At 44.0% G+C, this 27,933-nt stretch overlaps 1 protein-coding gene across 2 annotated transcripts in view; it reads left to right on the top strand.

Annotated features, from left to right (window-relative positions):
• KMT5B (lysine methyltransferase 5B) overlaps positions 1–17,716 on the top strand; it is a 45,270-nt gene extending 27,554 nt beyond the window's left edge. For both annotated transcript variants that reach the window (XM_080911281.1, XM_080911280.1), the window contains 7 exons: positions 1,871–2,036; positions 2,589–2,698; positions 4,162–4,328; positions 4,563–4,582; positions 4,666–4,802; positions 6,618–6,814; positions 13,565–17,716. In XM_080911281.1, coding sequence (XP_080767407.1) covers positions 1,871–2,036; positions 2,589–2,698; positions 4,162–4,328; positions 4,563–4,582; positions 4,666–4,802; positions 6,618–6,814; positions 13,565–15,036 — 2,269 coding nt within the window. In that variant the 3' untranslated portion in view covers positions 15,037–17,716. The remainder of the gene's footprint in view (positions 1–1,870; positions 2,037–2,588; positions 2,699–4,161; positions 4,329–4,562; positions 4,583–4,665; positions 4,803–6,617; positions 6,815–13,564) is intronic.
• The last annotated feature ends 10,217 nt before the right edge of the window (positions 17,717–27,933 follow it).

Genomic DNA, 27,933 nt, shown 5'->3' with positions numbered 1-27,933 from the left:
TAGTTCAAATATTTTTTTCTCTTGAAACGCTGGTATTTTGTATGGGTTTTATTTCAACAGAAATCCCTAATTTCTTTTTCTGTTGGGTGGATGGATGGTTTGTTGTTGTTTTTAACAAAACAAAACAAAAAAAAAAAAAAAAACCATTTGAGAAAATTAACCAAATGAAATTGACGTACAAAGAAGTTATTTTTGGTTTTGTTTGTTTGTTTGCTTCTTCTTGAGACAGAGTTGTGGATCAGGCTAGTCTATAACTCAGAGAGCCACTTGCCTCTGCCTCCCAGAGTGCTGGGATTAAAGGATGCAGCACCACTGCCTGGCACAAAGAAACTCTTAAATCAAGACCCATATCTCTACTAGAAGCTCAGGCTTTGCTAAGTATAGTTCCAAAAGGAAGGGCTTACAGAGCTTACTTGGAACCTGGTTATGCCAGCTACATGTTAACATAGCCTGCAGTCATAATGGCTAATTTTACAACTAAATCACTTAAAATTCTGCCCCAAATAAATTTCACGAGTGTAATAGATTTTGGCATTTTGCCAGGTAGTGGTGGTGCATGCCTTTAATTCCAGCACTTGGGAGGCAGAGGCAGGTGAATCTCAAGAACAAAGAAAGATGGTCATTACCAAAGCTTTTAGAATGCAGTTTCTTATTTGCTGTGGACAGGACCATAAAGAAATTCCCATTAGGTTTTCCATATGCTTACTTGACTAGTAGTTAACCTGTTGGGAACATTTGTTGATTTAAAAAGAAAGGAAGGATTTTGGCATTTCTTCTGTTCTCTGGATGAAGTTGTCCAACGTCAGTTTGGTGGTTGGAATGTTCTTTTGAAATTCATGGAGTTTTCTGCTATGCACAAAGATTTTTGTTAAAACTTGATTTTGTTTATGTCTATGTACCTCTGAACTCATTGCCCTATACTGAAGTCCTTTACTGTAAGTCTATATCAAACTCTTGTCCTTGTTACCTCTACTTGGATTTTTTTTCTATTCTAGACCTTTCATTTTCTGCCTTTCAAAGTAGGTGATTAGATGATGTGTGAGGCAAGACAGTTTTTTGAGTCCTCTCATTTCACAGTTAATGAAATAACAGTCAAAAGCTTTAAAGTGCTGTTTGAAAAGAGAAGCTGTGCCCTGGGGAGATGGCTCAGTGGATGAAGAATTTGCCATATGAGTATGAGGACTGGTGCTCTGGTTCCCAGAATCCACATTTAAAAAAAAAAAAAAGCCAGATAGATACAGCAGCCTGACTATAATGCCAGCACTCAAGGGTGGAGGGGACTTACTGCATCAGCCAAACAGCAAGCTCTGGGTTTAGTAAAAGACCTGACTTGGATACATAAAGTAGAGTGATGGGGAATGTGCCTAGTACCAACTTTTGGCTTTCACATGTACACATTTATGCATCTACACATGAAAACATGCATATATACCACATGTATACAGAGGAAAAGAAAAAAAGGGAAGATCTTTTTAGGTGATTGTAGTAATTGATGATTTAACTGTCAAGATTATTGTTTTCTTCTTTAAATCTTTACTGTGATAACCACACTGTAAGATACCAGCTTCTTAAAGATCTCTTCAGTTGAATCAGTAGCCCAAGAATTGTGATGGATGGCCTAGAGAGATGGCTCAAAGATTAAAGCACCAGCTACTCTTGTAAAGGACTCAGGTTTTGTTTAGCACTCACAACTGTCTGTACCTCCAGTTCAGGGGATCTGACATCCTCTTGTGACTTCAAGGGCACCAGGCAAACATGTGGTACACATATATGCATGCAGGCCAAATATATAATACATATAAAATAAATCAGTTAAAATTTTTAAAGAACTGTGATAGATAACTAAATTTGCTATTTTGATTTCTTTCAGATTTCGGCCTATAAAAGGAAGGCAAGAAGAGCTAAAGGAAGTAATTGAACGCTTTAAGAAAGATGAACACTTAGAGAAAGCTTTTAAATGTTTGACTTCAGGTGAATGGGCACGGCATTATTTTCTCAACAAAAACAAAATGCAGGAGAAATTATTCAAAGAACATGTAAGTTAAGTGCATTAATGCTGCTAACCCCTAGATAAGTAGGAACTAGCTGTGGTAGTTGAAGCTGGAAGATTGCTACAAGTTCAAGGCCAGCCTGGGCTATATTAGCTAGACTACAATGTGAGACTCTTATCTCAGAAAAACAAATATTTATACACAAACTGAAGCCTGAATGTTTGTGAGCACTGAGTTTTAAGTCTAACAGTGGTGCCTATGGCTCACAGAGCTTGAATCCAGGCCACACGGTGGGCAAGTGCTCTGCCACTGACTGGTCACCAGCCTTTGAGTTAGTTTTTCATCAAAACAGAGAATGTAAAGATCTGTAATATCAAAGGTGACTTGGCTGCTCATCTGGAGTGAAGTTCTTTGTGTACCTCTAGAGCGGCAAAGCCAAGCCATTGAGTATTTACAGGTGTGAACACTGAGACTAACAGGAAAGGTTTTCACTTGGTTATCTAGTGGTTTACATTGTTGTTGGGGGTGGTATTCTTTTATAATTTTGAGAAAGTCTACCAGAATAAAAATAATAGTCACATTTTTTTCCTGCTTTAGGTCTTTATTTACTTACGGATGTTTGCAACTGACAGTGGATTTGAAATATTGCCTTGTAATCGATACTCTTCTGAACAAAATGGAGCCAAGATAGTTGCAACAAAAGAGTGGTAATTATTACATTAGTCAAAACTCCATGTATTTCTGTTTAAAGTTCTGAAATTGTCATTGAAGTACTTAAGAAACCATGGTCGGGGGCTAGTGCTTTCCCTGAGAATCAGTGCTTTGCCAAGCTCTTACCTGTTGATTCAGGGAGTAGTGATATCAAAAGTCTGGGTAACCTGGTCCCATCTCTAAGCTACAGCATGTTGATTCTAAATAGCTATTTTGTGCTGGGCTGCTTTGTGAAGGGGTGTGCCAAGGCTGATGACCTGCTCCCCGGGCCAATGTGACAGGTCTTAAGTATTACAGATAGAAATATTTGGATACAGGAGTCTGCTTTAAAACATGCATATATGCTTAAATAAAAGTGGTAGTGACTGTTTAACCCCAGCACTTAGGAGACAAACAGATCTTTGTGAGTTCAAGGCTAGTCTGGTCTACATAGTGAGTTCCAAGCTAGCCAAGCTACACAGTGAGATCCCATCTCAAAAGTAAAATCAAATCTCAGTTTGAAGCTTAAAAGCTATAGATGAGAACAAAGGTGTGACTCTTTTCTGTTAATAATTGTTCCCTTCCTTTTATCCCAGGAAAAACAAGCAGTCCTTCCAATGGTTCTTTAGTATTTTGATAGCAAAATTTTCAGGGATCAGGTACCTAAAAATAGATTGTGCAAAAGAGCATTATTCCCAAGTATACCCTAGGATGGGTATACCCAAAGGTACTCCACCTCAGATTTGGATTGAGCTACTAATTGGCTCTTGTGGCTCTTGTGTCTCCAGTGTTGCAGATTGCAGGCTTGAGATCTAGGGCCCAAGGGCTGTACTTTGTAATAAAGCAGACACCAGCTTCATGGAATCCTGGAAATAGTCTGTCTTAATGAAGAGAGGTGCTATATACATCCTCACCAGAGTTCACATTGTGTTCTTTTTCTCTTTCATAGTTCCTATAGTAACTGCCTGCTGAAGTATTATTTAGGATATGTGGACTTAAAATACATTATTTAGAGGAATTTCACCTCTTCTTCCTCAGCCTGGCTACTAGGAAACATAAGCTTGTAGTTTGGGCTTGCAGAACACTTTTAGTGAGTGGCATACCCTCCTGGATGATGACAATATTCTGGGCTCTCATGGCTCCACTACTGTGGGACCCGTTTGCAAATATAATGCTGAACAGCAAGTAGTTAAGCTCCTACCTCCCATGAGATGCTGATTCAGGCTCTGCAGGGTGTTGAGAGTTATAAGCAGCATCGTGCCTTACCTGGAGGAGCTTCCATTCTCTTGTGGGAGTAAGGTAGATAAGAAATCAGGAAGAGCATGCTCAGGTGGACTCCGGGTCAGTCAGCAAAGTATGTGGAGCCAGGGCTGCTCAATTCTGATATTTAGTGGGAAGGCTTTTTTTTTTTTTTTTTTTTTTTTTTTTTAAAGAAGCCTTATTATAATTACTAGTAATTTTTATCACATATTTTAAATAGGAAACGAAATGACAAAATAGAATTACTGGTGGGTTGTATTGCCGAACTTTCAGAAATTGAGGAGAACATGCTACTTAGACATGGAGAAAACGACTTCAGTGTCATGTATTCCACAAGGAAAAATTGTGCTCAACTCTGGCTCGGTCCTGCTGCATTTATAAATCATGGTAAGCTGCCTTCTGAGGCGTCTACACTGTGTGGGCTGGCTCCCCACAGCTAGTGTGGCCTGGCCATACTCAGGGGAGTTTGGAATGGCCATTATCTTCAGATTTATGACATATGCCCAGTGTGACTTGAGACCTAAACTGTGAAGTTGTCTGGAAAGCCTTTTCAGATTCTGTAACTTCGTGTTTCAGATCTTATCAGCAGTTAATTGACTTTCTCTTTTGGACATTTTTCAGATTGCAGACCTAACTGTAAGGTAAGCATAAAAGAAACCAAATACCTCAGAGATTCTTTGTTTGCCATAGGTGTGAGACTCTTAACAAGTTACTTCTATTTCAGTTTGTGTCAACTGGTCGAGATACAGCATGTGTTAAGGCTCTGAGAGATATTGAACCTGGAGAAGAAATTTCTTGTTACTATGGAGATGGATTTTTTGGAGAAAATAATGAGTTCTGCGAATGTTACACTTGTGAAAGGTAAATAGCTCAGCACCCAATGTAGTGTGAAAAACAGAATCAGATGTGATATAGCTGTTACTGATGGGTCACAGTACAGAAGTGCTTAAGAGAGAACAACAATGAATGTAGTCTCTGAGGGTGTGCAAAGGAAAAACACAGTGGGGTTGTTAAGTTTCTATATAAGTTGTACTAACTTCACTAGAAGAATTTTGAAAGGTAAAATCTGATTGATGACAGGCCTTCAAGATAAGATATGAGTAAAAAGAACTGATTTTAGCTGGGAACACATATATGTCACTCTTTTCATAATAATAAGTTGTTTGAAACTTTATTTTTGGAATTGACCAAGACTATATTAAAGTGCATGAAATGGAATGCCTGATGAAAACCAAGAAAAACAAAATCAAAAGAACATTAGGGGTTGTAGCCAAGCAGGTAGTTTATGTCAATAATTCCAGTATTTGGGAGGTTGAGTCAGATGCACTGGGAAAAGTTTGAGGTAAACCTAGGCCACATAGCAAGCTCTCTCTTAAAACAAACATGAAAGAGGCCTAGTCCTCAGCACTGAACAACTGTGACCACAACAAAGGTTAGAGAAGGGTTGGTGATCTAGTTCAGCAGATAAAGAGCTGCCCAAAGTACAGGAAGCCTGGGTAGATCCCAGAGCTGCATGAACGGCTGTGGTGGCACATGCCTATGATTCCAGCACTCAGAAAGTGAGGCAGGAGGGTCAGAAGTTCTGGTCATTTTTGGTACATAGAACATCTGAAACCAGCCTGAGAAATAAGAGACCTTGTCTCTTAAAAATAATAAGAGTTGCCTTAATAGCTGTTAAAGATTATTGTGTTTTAGTGGTTATGGTCAAACTTGATAGATCCATTGCTTAGAAATGAACAGTAGTGAACAGAGAGTTCTAAAACAAGCAAAGTGCACATGGGAAGTGAATTCTGCTTCTGCTTCTGGGGAAAAATAAGGTAGATTCCTAAATACAGTTTAAATAAGCAACATCAAATAATTAGGGATAAAGATCTGCCTAGGGGCTTGAGTTAAGATTAAGCACATGGCTGCTCTTCAGAGGGCCCAAGTTTAGTTCCCAAGACCCATGCTGTATTGTTCCTGCCACTCTAAGTAAACTGACACTCCACCCTCCTGTACTTTGAGGGTTTGTGTGTCCATGGGCACAGACATAAATAAAAAGAAAATAAATCTTTACCATGAAAATGTCAGAGTTGAATGTGGTGGTGCACACCTTTAATCCCAACACCCAGAAAATAAAGGCCAGCAGAGCTCATTGTGACTTAAGAGTCCATCCTGGTCTACACAGAAAGATTCAGGACAGCTGCCACTTCTGGCTTTTGTAGGCTCATGTGTGAGTGTACACGTACACACACACACACACACACACACCACAGAGCATTGAATACATTCATGAATGTTCTGTGGAAATGTGAGCTTTCCATGTGTTTCATGTATACTTTCTTTTAGACAGACATGGTGCAAGAAAATTAAGTACTAGGTAAAATGGTTGTAATATAGAATTTTAGTTTTGCTTCCTTAAAAAGAAATAATGTAAATTGAAGATTCTTCTACATAGTGTATCTACAGATCAGGTCCACAGGCAGAAAATGAATGATTGAAACAGACATTGTAAGTATACTTTCAAAAGAGTTTTGGTGATTTGTGCTGGATCTCCCCAAGACCTCTAAAGCTGAGGTTAGAGTCCTCATCAGTTCATCTCAGCCCTTGACCTACTGTGGCCACACACCCTCAGCAGCCAGGCTTGTTGTAAATAATCTGCTCCATTTGTTTGACCTTTGCTGTTTTCTCTTTCAGACGGGGAACTGGTGCTTTTAAATCACGAGTAGGACTACCTGCGCCTGCTCCTGTTATCAATAGCAAATATGGACTTAGAGAAACAGATAAACGCTTAAATAGGCTTAAAAAGTTAGGTGACAGCAGCAAAAGCTCAGACAGTCAGTCTGTCAGCTCTAACACAGATGCAGACACCACTCAGGAAAAAGACAATGCAAGTAAGTAAAGGAGCTGCTGTAAGGTGCTGGGTATGCTCCTCAGTTCTTTTTTAGCATGCCCCACGAGGGTTTTTTTTTTTTTTTTTTTTTAAGATTTATTATTTTATATTTGTTAGTACACTGTTGCTGTCTTCAGACACACCAGAAGAGGGAATCAGATCTCATTACAGATGGTTGTGAGCCACCATGTGGTTGCTGGGAATTGAACTCAGGACCTCTGGAAGAGCAGTCAGTGCTCTTAACTGCTGAGCCTTCTCTCCAGCCCAGCCTCGGTAGTTTTGAAGCTCCAATTTGATAGAAACTGACACTCAAGGCATTTCAACTAGAAATGCACTTGGAAGTGTACACTTTTAGTCCATAGCAGTTTATATCCACTCCAAATTTAGAGCCAACCTCTATCTGTATTTTTGAGTACTTGGCAGTTGAACATTGAAATATTCAGCTTATGTACCAGGACCATTGTGCTCAAGGAAAACATTTTCAAGTCATTAGTGATTGTGTGATAGTGTGTTAGGTCCTGTGAGCGTGGCTGGTTCATCAGGCTCCCATATTCATCTCTAGCCAATCCAGAAGCAGGATAGATCCAGAGTTCATTGTTTAACTACTTGATTAACATTGTTTGAAGTGAATCAACCTAGTTCACTAGGCTCAGAAGCGTGCCAGGAGTATTTGGATGTGGCTGTTGTAGGATGTGTGATTGCTACTACAGAACGTAGCCAGCTAGGTGGATAGGAGAAGAAAGCAAGCTCTGAGCAGCCAGTTTTATGTTGATGGAGTATCTAATGGAAATCAGGGGTGGTGGTGAACAAAGACAAAAGGAAGAGAAGAAACGTCATAGAGGCCAAAGTCAGCACAGTGGAGCTCGAAGTGCTGGGACCTCTGTGGCAGCTGTGATGCCGCTACAGCAGCAGGCTCTCCTGCCTAACTTGTCTAACGAGAGTCGTTGTGTGAGAAAGGTTGGCCTTGGTTGCCCACATAGTGTCTTCTAGCACTGTAGTGTCCAGTGATGGAGCACTTAGGATCCCCCTCAGGTACTGACTGCTCCAGGATCTTCTCCATCCCTTCAGCAGTTTTCAGCCCACTCTTGGGTGTTCCTTTCCCTTACAGAAAATTTTGAAGAAAAGGGAAAGTATCTCCATGATGGTAAATGCCACTGTGTGGTATCTGAATCCACTTGAAGTCCAAGGCCACAGGCGTAACCTCTAGTATAAAAGAAAAAGTGTAGTTCAAGTTCATACTTTCTAGCTGAGGCCCAAAGTGAACAAAGAGGAGGCGTTAGTCTCTCATTCACTGTTGACTGTTGGTTCTATTAATAAAGGCAGTGCAATGAACTTTGTTTTCTTGAGTCTGGTTCCTTGAAGACAATGGAGCTTGTGAAGCTCATTTCATAAATACTTACATGAAAACCCTGAGGTGTGGGCTGCCATCCAGATGCCAGCCACAAAGCTATCCTCAGACAATGGCTCTGATGCATGAGAGAGGCCCTGTTTTTGTGGATGAATTTGACCACTAGAGTGTCCATTATAAACCCAGTACACCACTGAACTTAAATACTTAAAACAATAGTTTGTGGGGTGTTATATATGCTAGTTTGTTACAACATGAGAAATATTTATTACTAAATCCAGTGCTTTTTAGAGAAATACCAAGATGTGGTGGTTCTGGCCCTTCCTAAGAAACGTATGCCTCAGCTCCAAGACAAGTGCAGAGTTACTGCAGAGCTAGCGCCTTTTTCTCGAGGGCAGAAAGCATGAACAGCACCTTTGAGTTCAACATTTTAGAATAGAAATTTCAATCTTGTTAGTGGCTGCTTGTGTTAGGTACTTGGGTTATTATTCAGATGCCTGTTAGCAACATGAGTGTTAAGTCAGCCAAGGCTCACTGTCAGTGACTTGGAGGCATGGTCCAAGTCTCAGTAAGTGCCAAGGCTTGGGTGTCATTTTTACCTCTCTGCCATAGTGCCTTAGGATTTTGATGACATCTAAGTGTATAGAACAGGCACATGGTGGGTCCTTTGCCCTTGTTCTTATGCTTTAGCTGTTTTGTGAAGTTTTTTATTTTTACTTTTTTGACCCTGGAAAGTATGACCATGGCACATGTGTAGGAGTTGGATGACAGGTCAGTGTTGTCCTTCCACTGTGCTGCTCTCAGCCACGGAACTCAGGTGCTTATTTCAAGTGTGGTTGCTTATTTAGTGTTGTCTTTTAAAAGTTAAGGTCATACTAGAATGTCCAGACCATAGTTGAACAAGCATTGGAACTTTGTCCCAGGGCTTCAGGCATGCCTAGTGTGTGGTCAAAGGCTGCTGTTGGCCTGCTTGCTTATCTTCACCCTGCCTTCATTTTCAGTTTGGTAGCTGGTAGAGATCCTGCTTTAACAGGTGTGCAAGGCAATATTGCTCCCTAGGCACAAGGAAAACATTCTTTCCCTGAACAAGGCTTAAGATGGTGTCTCAGGAGGTCCAACTTGGCTTTCTGCTTTAGCCAAGAAGTGAAAACAGCAAGACATTGTGTGTCCAAAATGAGTCCTCCAATCTGAGTTCCAGGGCCCTTTGGAGGGTCATGGCTTTCTAGGTCTTAGTGCCTTATTGGCTTGTCTGTCCCTATAGTTAGTGATAAGGTATGTGAAACATGAAGACTCAAGCAGCACCCAAAACAGGACAGTCACTACCCTTATTTCAAGCCAATACAGGACCCTGCAGACATGACCAGTAGACTGAGCTTATGTGGACTAAAGGAGCACCTGGCTGGGTATGAAGGCAGGGCTACCCTTCTCTCTGACAGTGCTACCTCTCCCTGACTCGTCTTCCTGCCAGGCCTGCTTTTCTGTGCCTTTCTCATCATTCTTTTCAGGTGGCCTTTGCCAGTCAATCATGACAGGCAAAAGTCCTTGTGCCTGATAAATGGGAGATTTACGTGTGCTGCTTAGGGTTTTCTGGATTCTAAACTACAAATGGCCCTTACAAACCTTACAAACCTGATTTGAATTCATTGCCAGCATTGTCTAAGAGCTCAAGGTACACTAGTGTTCTTTTGCCATGCTTCTTTATAGTGCACACAGAGTACCATATTACCTTATGGTTTAGATGACACCTTGGTGCAACCACAGTCAGTGGCCATTCAGTGTGTCCTTTGTGAGTTGGAGCTGAAGCTGTAATGCAGCAGCACAACAGTGATCTGGAGCCACAACCAAGCTCAGGTGCCACTTCTCAGCAGGTGGCATTTGGGAACCTACTACTAGCCCTATGAGAGCTTGGTTCCTTCATAGATATGTTAAGAACCACTTAGGTCATCATGTGACTTATGTGCAATGTCCAACAGGTAGCAGTCAGGAGAAATGTACACACTGCCAGTGTTACCATCCAGGTTATGCATTTGGGATTTATTGACTATTACAAAAGAAAGTGCCCTCAGCAAGGGCAGCTAGGGTACTCCTGCCTCTGAATATCAGGACTCTGACTGAGTCTCAATTCACTTTGAAGTGGTTGACTCACAGTTTGTCATTGTGTTCAACAGCTTCCTTCTCTAGACTTAACCCTCATGGAAGCCCCATCTCCCACAAGTATTCGTAAGTGTCTGCATAGTGACTCGTCCCTGGAACTCTAGGAGAGTCTCAGTCACATTTCCTGCTTCATTTGTTCAGTGAGCCTACATTTTCACTGGACTTTTGGTAAGAAGATATTTTTCAAAAAAACTGAATAACTTGACAGACACGTGAGGACAATACTTTCTGGAACTGTGCTATCAAGTGCAGCCTGTCCTCGGATCACAAACATAAGAACCACTTTGTCAGCGCTTGGCAAGGCTACTAACAGGGAATCTAAGAAAGGGAGGGTCTGGGAGAAATCAGACTCAGAATCACCTTAAAATGGAATTGAGCTAAGGAATCAAATTAAGGACTAAGTAAAGAGAGTCTTTGGTGCCAAGAGTCCAATCAGAATAGGTTTCCTAAAGTATGAAACTGGGTCAGGTGAAGCATGTCCACAGCAGAGCAACTTACAAGCCCTAGCCCATGCCCACAAGTGGAAAGGCCTTTAATCATGCTTCACAATGGAGAGAAGAAGGAGTGTGACTTGGTTGAAGGTTCCAGGCTTTATTCTCAGGCTCACCTTCCAGAGGGACATAAGATAAGTCATTCTGGCTCTGGAGCGAATGAGACTGGGCAAGTGCCATGGTCCAGGTAAGAAGCTGGTTTCAGTGACTGCAGAGGTACATCACTGCAGGACAGGCAAGTGACTATGAGGCAGTTAGGAAAGGAGGAATGAGGGGTTATCAGCTTCTTGCTTGGGCAGTGGGCAGATGATATATACTGCTGATGGTGCAGAACTGAGGGGACGATGCAGCCCTATCAACCCTGGAACAGCTTCAGTCAGTGTTTAAGAGTCGAGCTGTGGTTCAGGGCAGAAGGGCGAGAAGCGTAGGGACTGCTAGCATCTGAATAGTGGCAGCTGTGGCCAGTAGGTACCTGTCACTGGAAAAGTATATTCAAAGGGCCTGGACTGGCAGGTGCCTTATGGCCTGCTAGCACCAAGGTAAGACGGGGTCCTAGACTCTTAACCTAAGGGAGAGAAAAATGGTTACCAGACTCTAGTTCATAGAAATGAAAACAGAAAAGGCCTGAAGAATATACACTGTTGACAGTGGTCCCACTCATGGGGCAGGGCTCAGGCTGCAGAGGGGTGCTGAAAAGCATGCTGTGGATCCAGTCATTGTGTACATCTATTCTATGTTTGAAGGAAGAGTGACATGGAAATGGGAAAATGAAAGGCTAGGGACTGAAAAGCCTGATTATAGATAGTTCTGGAAGAAGCCATATTTGAGGAATGACAAATGACAAATGCAGTCTCTTGGGTTGTGCCTGGAAACATCTAGAACATTGAACATCGATGTTTATATGGTTTGTTAGAGCCATTTGTTTGCTAAAGTATTCCCTAAACATCCTACCTTTTAACATGAGAGAAAGAGAGCAAGAGAGTTAAGTGTGCACAGTTGTAGGTCATTCCAATCTGTAAGTCACTCAGCCTCAAGTGAAATCCCATCCAGACTATACTGCACTGTTCTAGAAATAAGTCGTGTCCTTGGCAGCAACCCACACAGATAGTGGCTTCTTGAGCCGCTCAGCAGCTCTCCTCTCTGTGGGCTCTGATGGTTTGCTTAGCCTGCAGCTACTGGCAAGCCAGTCCCCGAGGTAGAAAGCCTTCTACTCTTGGAGGTTTATTTCAGAATGTGTATTAGACATTCTTGTTCGTTTCTGTTGATAAAAAGTACTGCTCGCTCGCTCGCTTTGCTGTGTGGAAAGAAGGGTCAGGCCTGTCCAACCCTCCGTTGGGGTAGGCCCTGTGCCGGGCTGGCTCTGACCTGTGACAGCACTGATCACTTGGTTACCGCAGCTTTTCTGCTGACGAGTTTTAATAAAAGAGCTTTTTGCAGGGTTTTTTTCATTGTTTTTGTTTTTAACTGCGGAACTCAGAATTAAATAATTAAAAATTGGCTAATGAGCTGGGGGTGGGGGAGTGACAGTGCATGCCTTTAATCCCAGCGCTCAGGAGGCAGAGGCAGGCAAATCTCTTGAGTTCAAAGCCAGCCTGATCTACAAAGCTAGTTCTAGGACAGCCAATTTTTTTTTTTTTTTTAAAGATTTATTTGTATACAGCGTTCCACCTGCATGTTTGGCTGCAGGCCAGAAGAGGGCACTAGATCTCATTATAGATGGTTGTGAGCCACCATGTGATTGCTGGAAATTGAACTCGGGACCTCTGGAAGAGCAGTCAGTGAGTGCTCTTAACCTTTGAGCCATCTCTCCAGTCCAGGACAGCCAATTTTACACAAAGAAACCCTGTCTCAAAAAAAAAGACAACAACAAAAAAGATTGACTAATGTAAGATTTTGTGCTCATGTAAAGTAAAAAGTTAAAGACAGCAGGGTAAGGGCAACATGTCCTTGGGTCATAGCCTCCTGAGAGGCAGTTAGCGGTCACCTGAGTCCTGCAGCTTTTCTGTCTGTTTAGATCTGTTGTCCTGAGTTACCATCAAGAATACACTGTATTGCTCTGCAGTTCTTGAGCTAATAGCCACCTGTTGTAGCTTCCCATCCTGTGAAACAAACAACATACTTTACTGTTGCCTTAGAATCTGTTGTTTAAAACCATTGGAGAGAATGTGTTTCCCAGAGTCCAGCAGTTAATACATCTTAGCTCTTTGTTGCTATACTGGCTAAGTAATAACACACTTTGGGAAAATTTAAAACAGTGGCTAAGAGTTTAGGAGAGAAGCTGGGCATTATAGTGCACACCTATGATCCCAGCACTTCAGAGACAGGAGGATTGCTGATAGTTCAGGGCCAGCCTGGTCTATCAAGTTCCAGGCTAGCCAGAATGTATGTACATAAGACGCACACACACACACACACACACACACACACACACACACACACACACACGGGATTGGGGGGTGAAGGTAGAAACTAATTCATTTACTTTCCCTTTAAATCTTTTAAGTAAGAAAAATACTTAGTTGAGACCAGTGAGCCTTGACATGGGAGATACATGCTGAGGTCTTTGAATCATAACAGAGACAATATAGGGAAGCTGTTGTGGTGAGACTGTCTGGAGGGCTGCCTCGCACACGTGTGTGTGTGTGTGTGTGTGTGTGTGTGTAAGCAGTTTGTGGCTAGTGGTCTGCTTTGGGGATTGATTTAATCATGTCCTGTTGTAATACCAAGCTGGTTTCATCTTTTCTTGTCAACTTGACAGCTTCTAACGGGAAATCTTCAGTTGGTGTGAAAAAGAGCAGCAGGAGCAGAGCGCTGGCGAGGCAGTCCATGCCAAGAGTCCCAGCATCCTCCAACTCTACCTCACCTAAGCTAGTGCACATGAACAGTTCCAGGGTACCAAAGAAACTGAGAAAGCCAGCAAAGCCTTTACTTTCCAAGATCAAACTGAGGAATCACTGCAAGCGGCTGGACCAGAAGAGCACATCCCGGAAGCTCGAGATGGGGAACTTAGTGCTTAAGGAACCCAAAGTTGTGCTATATAAAAATTTGCCAATTAAGAAAGAGAGGGAGCTAGAGGGACCAGTCCATGCTGCAGTGGGGAGTGGGTGCTTGACTAGACATGCTGCGAGAGAACACAGGCAGAACCCTGGGAGAGGTGCTCACTCGCAGGGCGACAGTTTGCCCTGCGCCTATACAACCCGGCGCTCTTTGAGGACAAGGACAGGTCTGAAAGAGACCACTGACATCAAGCTTGAACCAAGTCCCTTGGATGGCTATAAAAATGGTATACTGGAGTCTTGCCCAGACAGTGGCCAGCAGCCAACCCCAGAGGTGCTGGAAGAACTGGCTCCTGAGACTGCACTCAGGGAGGAAGCATCCCAGGAGTGTCCCAAGAGTGACTCCTGCCCATCACGGAAGAAATTTCGACAAGGGAAACCTGTGAAACACTTGGCAAAGACGGAGGATTGCAATCCAGAGCACAGCTTCCCTGAGAAAGACGGGCTGCCAGATTTGCCAGGGTCCCATCCTGAGCAGGGCGAGCCCAGTGGTACAGTCAGGGTGCCTGTGAGCTACACAGACTCTGCTCCCTCACCTGTTGGCTGTTCCATTGTCACACCTTCACAACAAAAAGACAGCTTCAGAACTGCACAAAGTAAAAAGAAGCGGAGGGTCACCAGGTACGATGCACAGCTGATCCTAGAGAACAGCTCTGGAATCCCTAAGCTGACACTTCGCAGGCGGCACGACAGCAACAGCAAGACAAATGACCACGAGAGTGATGGTGTGAACTCCTCAAAAATCAGCATCAAGCTCAGTAAAGACCATGAAAGTGACAGTAACCTCTATGTTGCAAAGCTTAGCAATGGGGTTAGCTCGGGGCCAGGCAGCAGCTCTACCAAGCTCAAGATCCAGCTTAAGCGGGATGAGGAGAGCAGGGGGCCATATGCAGAGGGGCTTCACGAGAATGGTGTGTGCTGCAGTGACCCCCTCTCCCTGCTAGAGTCTCAGATGGAGATGGACGACTACAGTCAGTATGAGGAGGACAGCACAGATGACTCATCATCTTCTGAGGGGGAGGAGGAGGAGGAGGACTGCGAGGATGACTTTGATGATGACTTCATTCCTCTTCCTCCCGCAAAGCGGCTGAGGCTAATTGTCGGTAAAGACTCTATAGATATTGACATTTCTTCAAGGAGAAGAGAAGATCAGTCTCTAAGACTGAACGCATGAGCTCTCACTCATTGTCCTGGGGAACTAAAAAGTAAAAATCCCAGCCACAGCTTCTCAGCGCAGCACTTCTGTGGTCTCTTCACCTGTAGGCATAATACTGTAGAAAGTGTACAGCATCCTGACTCTTAAGTCTGATTTGTGCAAATTTTTATCGTACTTTTTAAATAGCCTTCTTATGTGCAATTCCGAGGGAAAGCCCTGTTGTAAGATAGAGGCTCCAGTAAACTATCCAGTGACAGCAGCTCTCCACATAGGGCCTTCAGACACTAATGTGGTTATACCATGTTGTCACCTAAATGAGCAAGCGCCAGCCCTCTTCCATAGATGACTAAGCCGTAGTTAGGGCGGAGCAGAGCTGCCTTGTGGGAAGGGTTTCCAGCATCTGCTCCTATCACCAGCATTGACCTCTGGCTTTTGGTTTATTTGCTAGATGTTTTCCCCTTGGAGTTGTGTCGGTTTCACACTGTTTACCGGCCCAGGTGTCCTGTCCGTGGCCTTTGTTATCATAGCAGACCATTGGCTGGAAGTCAGATTGATTTCTTTGAAGAAACAAAAATTAACTTAAATGCAGTCTTCTGCATGACAGCTCCTTCTCAGTACATCATATGTACGAGGCTGGTGGTGTGCAGGATGAGTTTCCAGAGCAGCTTATTTATTGCTTGTCTTGTAAATTAAAGACCGTGTATTTAACACTTTCCAATCCTTTTAGATAAAATTGTTCTTTGCAAGAATGATTGGTGCTTATTTTTTCAAACCTTTGCTGTGAACAGCGTGGCAACAGCGAGCAACCTTTGTCTGATGAACTCCAGCTATCTTAATTTGGGTCTTCAAGTTTCTGTTGCACTTGTAAAATGCTACAAGGAATATTAAAAGAAATCTATTCACTTTAACTTATAATAGTTTATGAAATAAGAACATGAGTCACAGCTTTTGTTCTGTGGTAACCTATACAAACATTTGTCTTTGGGATTCAATGTAAAGAGCTGAAAACAATGTATATGTTGTAAATATTTGTGTGTTGTGAGAAATTTTTGTCATAAGAAATTAAAAGAACTTACCAGAAAGGTTTTTAAGTTTAGAAATATTCATGCCAATAAAATAGGAAATTATAAATATATAGTGTAAGCACTGCATCAGTGGACGTTCTTGGCTTATGTTAGTTTATTATGAAAATATCAGATTTTTTTGATTATATTATCAGTCAAACAAAAAGAGGAGTCAGATTTAATTTGTTTTTGAAGCACTTTGAGAAGAGAAATTAATTTTAAGTAACTTAATGAGCAATTTTTGATTACTGCTTTATGTTCAATACCAGGCTTGTTTGTTTCTCTGGATTATTTTACAAATCAAAGAATTTGAGAATATCAGTCTATAGCAGGTGTTTGACACCAGTGGGTCTGTTTATTTACTGGGAAATGTGTAGGTGCCCTTTCAGATAGATAATATAGTGTTCCTAAATGACACAAGCTAATGGACTCTGTTCCAGTGTGTCAGAAGGGACCTGCAGGGAGTGAAAGGTCCAACAAAGAGAATCTAAGTGCTTCCCTGTTGCTGATGATACCTGCAGTATTCAGCTTGGGAACACTCGGATCCTTAAAACTGTCGCTTGTAGGTTCCAGTTACAAGTTAGTAAGAGTCATGAATGTTTCTAGGATACAATGGCCTTGCTCCTGTGCATGATAGAATTCCCTGCTGTGGTCCTGTACAGTCTTGTCCTTGCCATGCAGTCTCACCCTCTTGGGTGTCTGTCTCCTTTGGAAGCAGAAGGGAAGATGGCATGCCCACATACACACACACCATTTGCTATAGCCGTGAAAAAAGGCAGCCTTGAGTCTCAAGACCTCCTGTCTTAAGGCACCCAGAGCACCTTCCATGATGCTCCCAGTCCTCATGGGGTCCCCAAGCGTAAGTGTGAGCCATGTGCCACCTCCAGGAAGCTGAAGGTTGGCTTAGGAGCCTGCACTGGGCAGCTTGTCACCTTCATTCCCATGTTCTCTTGGGCTGTTGAGACTAAATCCTCCCATTTCTTTGAATACCAACAACAGCCATTTCAGGAATTTCAATATTAAGAAAAAGTAACAAAATAACATTTCCCATTTTCTCCATTTTTAAGCTTAATTTAGTAACTTATTTATGATGTTTAGCTTTGTTGTGGCCTCGTCTGGAGGCCGACCTTCCCATGGGTCTAAGAGCAGTGACATTGTGAGGAGTTGCTGCCTCTCAGGAGTTGTATGCACAAGCATTCAGCAGTGCTGCTGATGCCTTCTAGGGAACCTTATTTCCGTTTCTCAAGGCAGGGGCCTCGGACTGTTCTCGATCTGCTGTAGAACTTCACTGTGGGTGTGCCAGAACCCCACACTCTTGATCAGTCTGGAAGAGGTTACACTCAATAAATCTCTCAGCTTGAGCTTATGCAATGATTGGTAAAGTTTTTGGCATTGTAAGAATTAGGAAATGATCCTAGAAATATATGTAAAGTATTCAATTTTCAATCATTTTTCAAATTACTGTTTTAAATTGTTTTGCTGAGTTGTAATACTTTTGAGATACAATGTATTCCTTGTACTGAAAGAATGAAAAAGGACTTTTTCAGCATTTGAGGTAAGTTCTTTAACGTTTCATTAAAAAACATTTTTTACAAATATTTTGTACATGCACTTGCAGTATTGAGGTTAATCATTTTAATAAATTCGGAAATTAAAATGATCTGGTCAGTGTTCAGTACCTTGAGAAGTCTCTCACCAGATACTTATAGGAAGCAGTTTGTGAGTTGGAGTAAGCCGTTGTACCTGCTAGCCACGAGTGAGAGTAGCCCGACTCACTCAGAATGGAGGGTCCCTGTCTTCCACCCCAGAAAGGCTGCTTTCAGCATCCCAGGCACATGAGGGCTTTCTTCTCGGTGTGTCACTGGGCTTCCACAGTTCACCAAGTTACCTGGAAAGCTTGAGACTCCCTCAAATTTCAGTTTTATGTGTCTTGTATATATCCTGCTGTGTAGGCTGCCAGTCAGATTCAGGTGGGTCCAATACTTTTGTAGCCCCTACAAGAGGACAAGCGAGCTCTATGGCATGCATGAGAAGGTTACAGCCTCCTCTAGGGTCCCAGATCCCGTGGGTACTGGGCATCAATAGATCCCAAAAAGCCGCAGAGGACCAGGTAGGTGAATGACTATACCACAGCCCACCTCTCCCAGACTTCACCCTCCCAGATCACTAAGCCAGGTGAGAACAGATTAAGAGATGACTTGATATTCTATGAGATTCTCTGTATGTGTCTTTATCAGAGTTTGCTGCCCACTTTTAGCCATGGTAGAGGGGTTGCCCCACCATAGTCTGCTCTACTGAAAGGAAACGATGCTTTGCTGGGCCACATAGTTTCAGTCTGAGACTTGAACAGGTAAGTCCTTTTGAGCACTAGTGACTGCATTTTTTTTTTTTAATGTGTTGAGCACCTCTTAGGCATCTGAAGTTAAAGAGGTAAAGATAAGAGTTACTTAGGACAGACAACCCAGGCCTCCCACACAGGAAGTGCTGCATTGGACACCCACTTGTTCTCTGTGACCTTAGATAGCAGTTGGGGGTCATCTTAGGAGGATCAGGCTAGTGGGGGAGAGTGGAGAAGTCTAGCTTGGGAAATTACTACTTTTATTAAAGGACAGCAGGCTTAACCAAGGACACTCGAAGTTTCCACAGAGCTAAGAAAGAGATGAGAGAAGTTATTCAGAGCTAAGAATAATGAGGGAATTAAGAACTGTCTTCCTGACTTGCAGCTACAAGAAGAGTCCACAGGACTAGAAAGATAGAGGACTCCGGTTGGTTTCCAGCACCCACATTGTGGTACACAACCTTCAGTAACTCCATCTCCAGGGGACCCAGTTCCCTCTTGGCTAACATGGGCACTAGGCATACATGTGGTGCATACACACACACACACATATATGTATATATATATACACATATACATACATGTAAGCAATATACATCTTTGTATAAAAAAGGTGTGATGGCATATGCCTTTAATCCCAGCACTTGGGAGTAGAAGTAGCCAGATCTCTTGAGTTCAGTTTCAGCCTGGTATTTGTAGAGAGTTCTGGGCTAGCCAGAGCTACATTGAGACTCAAAAATAAATATATACCTGAGGCAGGTGCAAGTGGAGGGTCCACACCTTTCCAGGGTAACACAGGCCTCCCATGAGACTACCAAGAGGAGAAGGTTAAGGGTGTGGAGGAGAGCCAGGCCACCTCAGAGCTCTGCCCTGTCTATAAGCAGTAGGCAGGGTCATCTGAGGGCAAGGTGAGGTCTGAGGTTTTGGGAGATGTGAAATGGACAGTAGGAATGTAAGCTAGCTATAGATTCCCAGTATAATTGATTAAATATTTACCCATAACCCTGTAGTACAGTCAACATACAGACATCCGTGGGGTTCCAACTGATTGCAGCACTCATCAGTGAATCCAAGACCAGCAGGAGCCACAGAAGACATAGAGTTTAGGGTGTCAAAAAAGTTGAACCAGGCATAAAAATCCACATCTGTGAGGGTAAGTGGCCCATGCCACCAGACAGAAGAATCAGTAAATTTGAAGCAGGTTCAATAATCTTATAATTGAAGATAGCAGGTGTTGGAACCCGCACCCAGCCAGGCTTTTCCTGTCCTGGAACGCATAACCATAACCCCACTGAGAGGACCATGACAGGTGACCATGTAGCATAAAAACCTAGAGTTCTCTATGCTAATGGGGTATCTGGATAGACCCTGAGTGTTTGACCAATGAACTTCCCTTCCTGGGCATCCCTTCCTGCCACAAGTATTCAATCCCTATTTCATCCTTAGTAAGGCATGCACATTCATATCCACCATAAAAATAAATTGCAGCCACAGGGAGTCCTTTTCTTTTTCAGCCCCTCAGGACTCTTGGCATTCACTTGGAAACAAACTAAATTCCACCCCATCCTTGGCTCACCTCAGACTACTGTTCTCAACTTCTCAAGGTTCCCAATGGTATCTGGGTACACAGGAGATTGAAAACCATGACATCCATTCCAGATCTCACTGTTTCTAACCTGGGGAAACATGAGCTGGAACCCCTATCAGACTCTTCTGCCTTCCCTGAGTGGCATCCCATTGTGAGGCAGACAGATCTATAATCCCAGCACTTGGGAGCTGGAGGCAGAAGGATCAGAAGTTCCAGGCAACTCACAAAGAGGCAGGATGACAGAGACAGAGTCGTTGAACATAGAATAAGACATGCAAGAAGGATAAGGTCAGGAGCTGAGTGGGCCATTGCAAAACCACACACCTGACCTGGAGGCACTTTGGCCACCAAGATCTCTCTGAACAAGCAACTGGTAAGGACAGGCAAAGGGCAAGTCAGGAGCCTAGGGTCAGGTATACATTTTCTGATCGTGACAAAGTTCCAATAAAAGCTGAGGGGAGAGAAGGTTATGGCGATTAGGTGGTTGCAGTTCTGAGGAGCTGGACATGGATCTGTTGCAGAAGTGAACTAACTCAGAGATCTCCTTGCCTTAGTCTCCTGGGCTTAGATGCATGTACTACCTTGCCTGGGCCTAAGCTTTTTATGGCCACTATGTCTCAAGGTCTCCATGCCAAAATCCAGGTCAGAAACTTGTGTCTTCCAGCCTCAAGATCAGGATCACAGGGGAAACCTCCAATTCTGGATTGTAGTTCATTCCAGATGTAGTCAAGTTGGCAATAAGGAATAGCCATTATGCATATGTTGTGCATATATACATTCAAACAAAACACACACATAAAATTCTTTTTTCTTTTAAGATTTATTTTATATACATGAGTACAATGTCGCTCTCTTCAGACACACCAGAAGAGGGCCTCAGATTCCATTATAGATGGTTATGAGTCACCATGTTGTTGCTAAGAATTGAACTCAGGACCTCTGGAAAAGCAGTCAGTGCCCTTAACCACTGAGCCATCTCTCCAGCCCCTTAAATCAAATTTTCTCATGACTTTGCAAACAAACAGTGCAGTGGTTTGTTGTTGTTGTTGTTGGTGGTGGTGGTGGTGGTGGTGGGTTCTTGTTTGTATTGTTGCTGTTTGGAGACAGGGTTTCTCTGTGTAGCTGTGCTATCCTGAAACTCACTTTGTGGACCAGATTAGCCTCACACTCAGATCTGCCTGCCCCTGCCTTCTGAGTGTTGGGATTAAAGGCCAGCACAGCCACCACCCACCCAGCCAGTGCAGGCTTTTATTTCCTTCTTTTTCCAAGGCTGATGTAAGGAATCCTCCTCCACTGCTCTTCTGCCGTAAGCACTTAGGCAGGGTCTGTCAACCAAATCCAGGGCTCACATACCTAGCTAGTCTCTCTAGCCAGCTTACTCTGATGTTGTATGACTGCATTCCTGAGAAGATGTGAACAAAATGACAACTGAGCAAAGGGAGAACACACCCAGAGTCTGCCTTGGCCAGGTGTGACTCACAGAAGCAGATATGACTCAAGGACAGCTGCATCACCAGAGTTCACTCCAGGATGAGTGACAGCTCCAGCAGGCTGGAAACCTGTAGCTCACTGCACAGCCTACAGGCAGCTCAGCAGGTTGGAGCATGTCCACTCCAGGCAGCTCTGTAGTCAGCATCTCTCCCAGCAGTGTTTCTCAGCAGTCCCCACTGCCTGGGAAGCACTGAGGGGATCTAGTCAGTTTCAGGGGCTTCCTGAAATTGGTTGGGTTTTGTTGTTGTTTTGAGATTGGGACTCACTATGTAGCCTTGGCTGACCTGAAACTTTCTTTTTTCTTTTCTTTTTAAAGATTTATTTATTTTTAAAGATTCATTATTTATAAGTACACTGAGCTGTCTTCAGACACACCAGAAGAGGGCATCAGATCTCATTATAGATAGTTGTGAGCCACCATGTGGTTCAGGACCTCTAGAAGAGCAGTCAGTGCTCTTAACCACTGAGACATCTCTCCAGCTCCTGAAACTTTCTATGTAGAGCAGGCTAGCCTTGAACTTACAGAGATCTCCCTCTGGAGTGCTGAGATTAAAGGTAGGCACCTCTATGCTAGGGTTCCTGAAGCTTTTGAGAAGTTTACTTCCTGAGCTTATGGGGCTTTGGTGAAGGAGGCAATACTCTACCTCCCTCTAGTACAAACTGCCTCAAGGAGCACCTCTCCCAGCTGAGGGCTTTTTCTCTCTAAAGAAACTGCTCTCCAACATCTGAAGGTCCCATGTCTCCAATATCTGAGGCTGAAATTATAGAAGAGACACCACATTCACCTGGCATTGTATGTGTTTTTGGGTTCCTGGGTGGGTTGGGGGAGCATTTTAAACAATGAGCCATTTCCCCTTATGTCATTCTTGGATAAGAGGTCAAGAATGTAGAGTCACCAGGTAGTGGTGACACTTGCTTTAATCCCAGCACTCAAGAGGCAAGAGGATCTCTGTGTTCAGGACCAGCTTGGTCTACAGAGAAAGTTCCAGGACAGCAAGGGATACACAGAGAAACCCTGTCTTGGAAACAAAAACAAAAAAAGAAAAGAAAAAAAGAGAACCTAGATTCATCCTGCCCAGACCTTGACCACCTGTAATAAAAGGGAAACTGGGAGAAGTGTAAGGTTCCATGAGGCGAGCTGGAGGGAGAATGAACCAAAGTGACATGTAAGGGGGTGACACACAGACCATGGGAATGTGCTATTCTGTAAGCAAACTTCAAAGTAACAATTTTTAAGAAACACTCATTGTTTTCCACTTGTCTTCCATGTGCTCAGTGGGGCCAAGGGCAGCTTGTCCAAAGGTCAGTGTGCAGATAACAGAGTGACCTACTCATTAGTAAAATACAGCCTGAGAAGTGGGGGAGGGCACACTGGGTGCCCCTGGTGTCTCCATCTCCAGGGAGGGTATGGCTGTTGCTGCCCTAAGAGGTGAGACCCTTCTTTATCTGCCACCCCCGGAACACCAGCAGTCCAGGGCCAGCCTAGAGGTGCAGGGGATGTGTGCAAAACCCTAGAGATAAGGATAGACAGGCTGTCCTCAAGAGAAGGTCAGCAGGTGGAGCCCAGCTTGGGGCCCTCAGGACACTGGTTGGCAGAGGGAAAGGCAGGGACCCCGCTGAGTTCCTAATACAGCACAGCATGTGAAAGGGGTATGATGTGAGTCTGGATGCCCAGAATCCATGAAAAACTGAATAAAATAGTTCATATCTATAATGAAAAAGTCCCTATGATGAGACAGGAGGCCCAGGGAGGAGAAACCCTGAAAGCTCACAGCAGCCTGTCTGGGATACACAACAGTGAATAAGAGATCCTGTCTCAAACAAAGTAGAAAAACATGAGGACCAAGCCCTGAAGCTCTCATCTGACCTCCACACACACCGTGGCACATACATAATCTCACACACACACACACACACACACAAAGGTGATGAAGAAGATGATGATCAATAAAACAAGAGATTGCCTCACCTGGTGGTAAAAACCTACAGTCACAGCACCCTGGAGGTAGGGACATGAGGCTACCATGTTCAAGGTCATCCTCAACAATATAGCACATTTAAGACCAGCCTAAACTATGTAGGTCCCTGTCTACAAAAGGAAAAAAACAAAACAAAAAAGTAAAAGCTAAGAGTTCTGGACAGATGGCTCAATGATTCAGATCACTTGCTTAGGGCTGGAGAGATGGCTTAGTGGTTAAGAGCATGGGCTGTTCTTCCAGAGGTCCTGAATTCAATTCCCAGCAACCACATGGCAGCTCACAACTGTCTGTAGCTCATGTTCCAGGGGATTCAACACCCTCACACAGACATGTGTGCAGTCAAAACACTAGTGCACATTAAAAAACAAACAACAACAACAACAACAACAACAAAAAAAAACCCCACTTGCTTAAGTGTCTTGCAGAGGACCAGAGTTTAAGTCCCAGTACTCATATGACCATCCTCACCCACCCATTACTTCAGTTCCAGAGGATCCAATGCTCTCCCTTGGCCTTTTCAGTCACTGCCTGTATGTAGTGAACATATATACATACATGCAGGCAAAACATCCATTCACATAAAATAAAAATAAAGAAAACTCTAATGAACTAGTAAACAATATTTAAAAAAAATAGGCCCAGTACACCAAACAAAGAAAAAAAAAGTGCACACAGCAGGAAAATGTGTGGCTTGTGTGCCCAGACAAGCTGGGAGGTCACACAGCCTCCTGTGACCTAATTCCTATATCTGTTCTCTGATTTCACACAATCTGTCCCAGCCTCAGTCTCAGGGCCACCAGCCGTGGGAGCCTGATTCTGCCACTGCCTGACCTAGGGAAGAAGTGACTCAGGAGACCTTGTTGGGTAAAAGGCTGAATGCAGAAGCCCTTCTAGACCATAGATTCTATCTGCCCAGAGTCAGTAGAGTAGTGGGCCAGGCAAGCGGCTTGGATCCATCCAGTCTTTTTCACTTCCTGTCCGGCAGCCTGATCCACCCACTCTATGCCAACGTGGCAGGCAGTGCCAGGCAAGTGGCCAGGTCAGCAGGAGGAAGCTGCTGTTGACATGTGACAGCTATGTTTGCTTACCTGGGGCCACCTACCAGAAGAGTTAATATTCAACTTCCTCTTAGACCCTGCCTGGATCTGCAGCGGGGTCTAAGTATGGCAACAGAAACATGAGTCACCTCTTGCCTTATAGAGTGTGCCTCAAAGCTCAGACAAGTCTCTCGTGGGTTCTTTATCTCTGTTTCTAAAAGAAACCTGACCCAGTATCACTCAGCCCACAGACCCTATTTCACAGGCCCTGAGAAGACCTGAGGTCCAAGGAGCTCTCTAGGACCCTGGTGGGTTGGGGTTTAAAGTGTGGTACACAGTCCTGAGGTGTGATCAAAAATGGCTTTCTACCTGCTTTTCTCTGACTTGGACCCTCTCGGTATCATTTCTGAGACACTCCCTCTCCCACACTTCATGTCTCTCAAACATACTCACCTCCCTCCATTCAGTTGTGACATCACAGGATACCCAGAGTCCTTTAGGCCTGGCTAGGACTTAGCCCAGGGAAGCCTACCTGAAGATACATCCAGGTATCTTCACTGGAGATGGAAACCTTTAGCAACCCCAGTGTCTTAGCACTGTAGCCTGGCAGGGCTCAGAAATACCTGAGGTTAAAGCCTTACAGCCACATAGTTAAAAGCCCTGCACCTGTCATTGTCCCTCTGTCCCATGGAGGCAGTTGCCCAGAAAGCAGCCATACTGAGTAAAGGACTGTACCTAGGACCCATTCCAAACTACTACATCCCTGCAGAGGAGGGGCTGGAAGTGGCCAGCAGTTTGCTCTGTATTGGACCCAGGGTATAACCTCACATCACCCTGCCACTGTCACAGCCCTGGCGCCTGAGACAGCCAGAGGATGTGGGGTGCAGCGTCCTCTGCTGGTCCACCTCGCAACACAAAGTGAGATTTGTGACATTTCTGGTAATGTCACAGCCTCCAACCAGCCAGCATCATCCAAACAGAAGGAACCTTCTGAGCTTGCCTTTGTTTATAGCCAGTAAACACAGGGAGGGAAGCTAAACTGAGGGTAAGGGAGGGCATGCAGCAAGCAGGGACCGAGCTGATGGAGAGCCTGCTCTTTATCCTCACCCCAAATCCTCTCCCTGAAGTGGGAAGCAGGGAGTGTGGCTCTGCACTGGCAAAGCTGCAGCGAGTGTGGCAGGCACCAACCAGGTCATGGCCCACTGGCCCTCAGTCACTAGGTCAGGTAACTAGGACACAATAGAGGTGCAGAATGTGATTGCCACATCACTTCTGAAGGCCTGTGTGTCGGCTGGACTGATGGGAACCCAATTAGATGGCTGACTTTGGACTAGCTTTAGGAACTGCAAAGGACTGTGGTTCCCCCACATACCCTGCTTCTGACTATAAAGCCACAATTGCCTGAGGCTGTGATCAGGTGTCTATAGGTGCTCCTAGGTGTGTGTGTGTGTGTGTGTGTGTGTACGTGTGTAAGTGTATATGTGAGTGTGTGTGTGTATCTAAACATATTTGTTGACACTTGGTGTCTTCTTCTGTTACTCTCTCCCTTTTTAGATTTTTCTAAGATGTATTTATTTTTATTTTATGTGTATGGACATTTTACTTCCATGTGTGTCATGCATCATGTGTGTACAGTGCTGGGAAGTCAGTAGAGAAGGTCAGCTCCCTCAGGATTAGAATTACACAGGGTTGTGAGTCTCCACATGGGTGCTGGGAACCAAACTCGGGTCCTCTACAAGAACTAGTGCTCTTCACTACTGTTCCATCTGTCCAGTCCCCCCACCTTGCATTTTGAGTCACAATCTCTCACTGAACTTGGAGTTCCTGCTTTTGGCTGGGCCATATGAGCTGCAGGGATCAACCTATCTCCACAATCTCCCATCCCCCAGTGTTGGTATCACAAGCATGCATGACACAATGACACACCCATTTTTTATGGGGTTCTGGAAATCTGAACTTAAGTTCTCATACTTGTTTGATGAGCACATTATCAACTGAGCCATCTACCCAGGTTCTGGCCTATAATATATATTATCTTACTCCGAATCAGTGCTGTGAGCTGAGTCGAGTCCAAGCCCTCAGGCGTTGGCCTGTTCATTCTGGAACCACATCCAGTCCTTGGCATTTTTTTTTTTCTTTTTCTTTTTTGATTTTTCTTTTGTGTGCCCCAGTGGCTTCAGATGTGAAACAGGTGTTTTTGCTTCTAGGTGAGGTTAAAATGAGATGATTCTCTGCACGGTGCCTGGTAACTGATTTGCTGGTTGAGGTGAGAGACACAGGGGACCAGGGAGGTTTCTCATTCACAAGGAAGGAAATGAACTGTCCTTTCCTCAGGAGGACAGTGCTTATTCCTGTCTCTTGAACTCAGTTCCAAAATAGCTCCCGACCCCTGCTTGAGCCTCTGCCAACCAGGTAAAGAATGGGCTAGCCACAGTTAGCAGGGCTGAGAACAGTGAGTGGTCTCCATTCTGACTTCCCTCTGGGGTTCTGATTCCTGGGCTCTTCTAGTCCTTCCCTGGTAAGTCACACTAACTTTCTCCTTGATGTGGTTTGAGACAGATGGGCCTTCCCACCTATTTGGTTGTACACCAAGCTTTGGGGAGTTGGGAAGCATTACTTATACACCATGATTGGTCCAGGGTTGAACAGATAATGGAGATGGGCTAATCAAATACAATCTTGGGACATTAGCAGACACTTTGGGAAGCAGAGCCTTCTCCTACTGGGGCCATCTGCTTCTTAGCGTTGAGCCTTGAACACCACCACAGGAAACCCTTCACCTGTATTCCACAATCAGCCCTAGTGAAAGAATTCAGAATCTTAAGTTGAGCCATACGCCTGCCTGGATATTGGTGGTCTTTATGGTTCAGAGCCAGGCATTGTCCAGTCCCAAAGTTCTGTCATCCTTGGGCTATGGCCCTGTCCTATGGAGTAAATATGCCCAAATGTGACCATAGCTATGGACTGTCATGCTCAGGTGTTTCCTGCAGGTTTCTCTTGGTCTCAGTATTCTGCACTTGATGACATTTTTCTTCTTTTTAGCCTGGATTTTGTTGCTGTAACAACAGAACACCCGAGGCTAGGTAACTGGAGATTGTCACCATCCACTAACTGCTCTGAGTCACTACCATGCTCTAACTTGTAGGAGACAGTGGCTTTCTGGCTGAGAGTGTCCTCGGAGTGTAAATGCAGGAGAGGATGACTGCCTCTCTTTTGTGCCTATAATCACCACTATCCAACCAGCACCACCCACCAGTCACGGACTGACACCATCTATAGGCTAATCAGTGTAGATTAGAACCCATGGGCACATGTGTATATCAAAACTGTGAGGGTAAAAAAGAAAAGCCCAAGAATTTATCAAACATTCCAAGCCAGGGGAAAGTGCAACACCTTCACCAGACCCCATAGAAAGAAG

Source organism: Micromys minutus, assembly GCF_963924665.1.
Source record: "Micromys minutus genome assembly, chromosome: 2".
Taxonomy (NCBI): domain Eukaryota; kingdom Metazoa; phylum Chordata; class Mammalia; order Rodentia; family Muridae; genus Micromys; species Micromys minutus.
The sequence above is the reverse complement of the archived record's forward strand: the minus strand, read 5'-3'. Positions and strand labels throughout refer to the sequence as shown.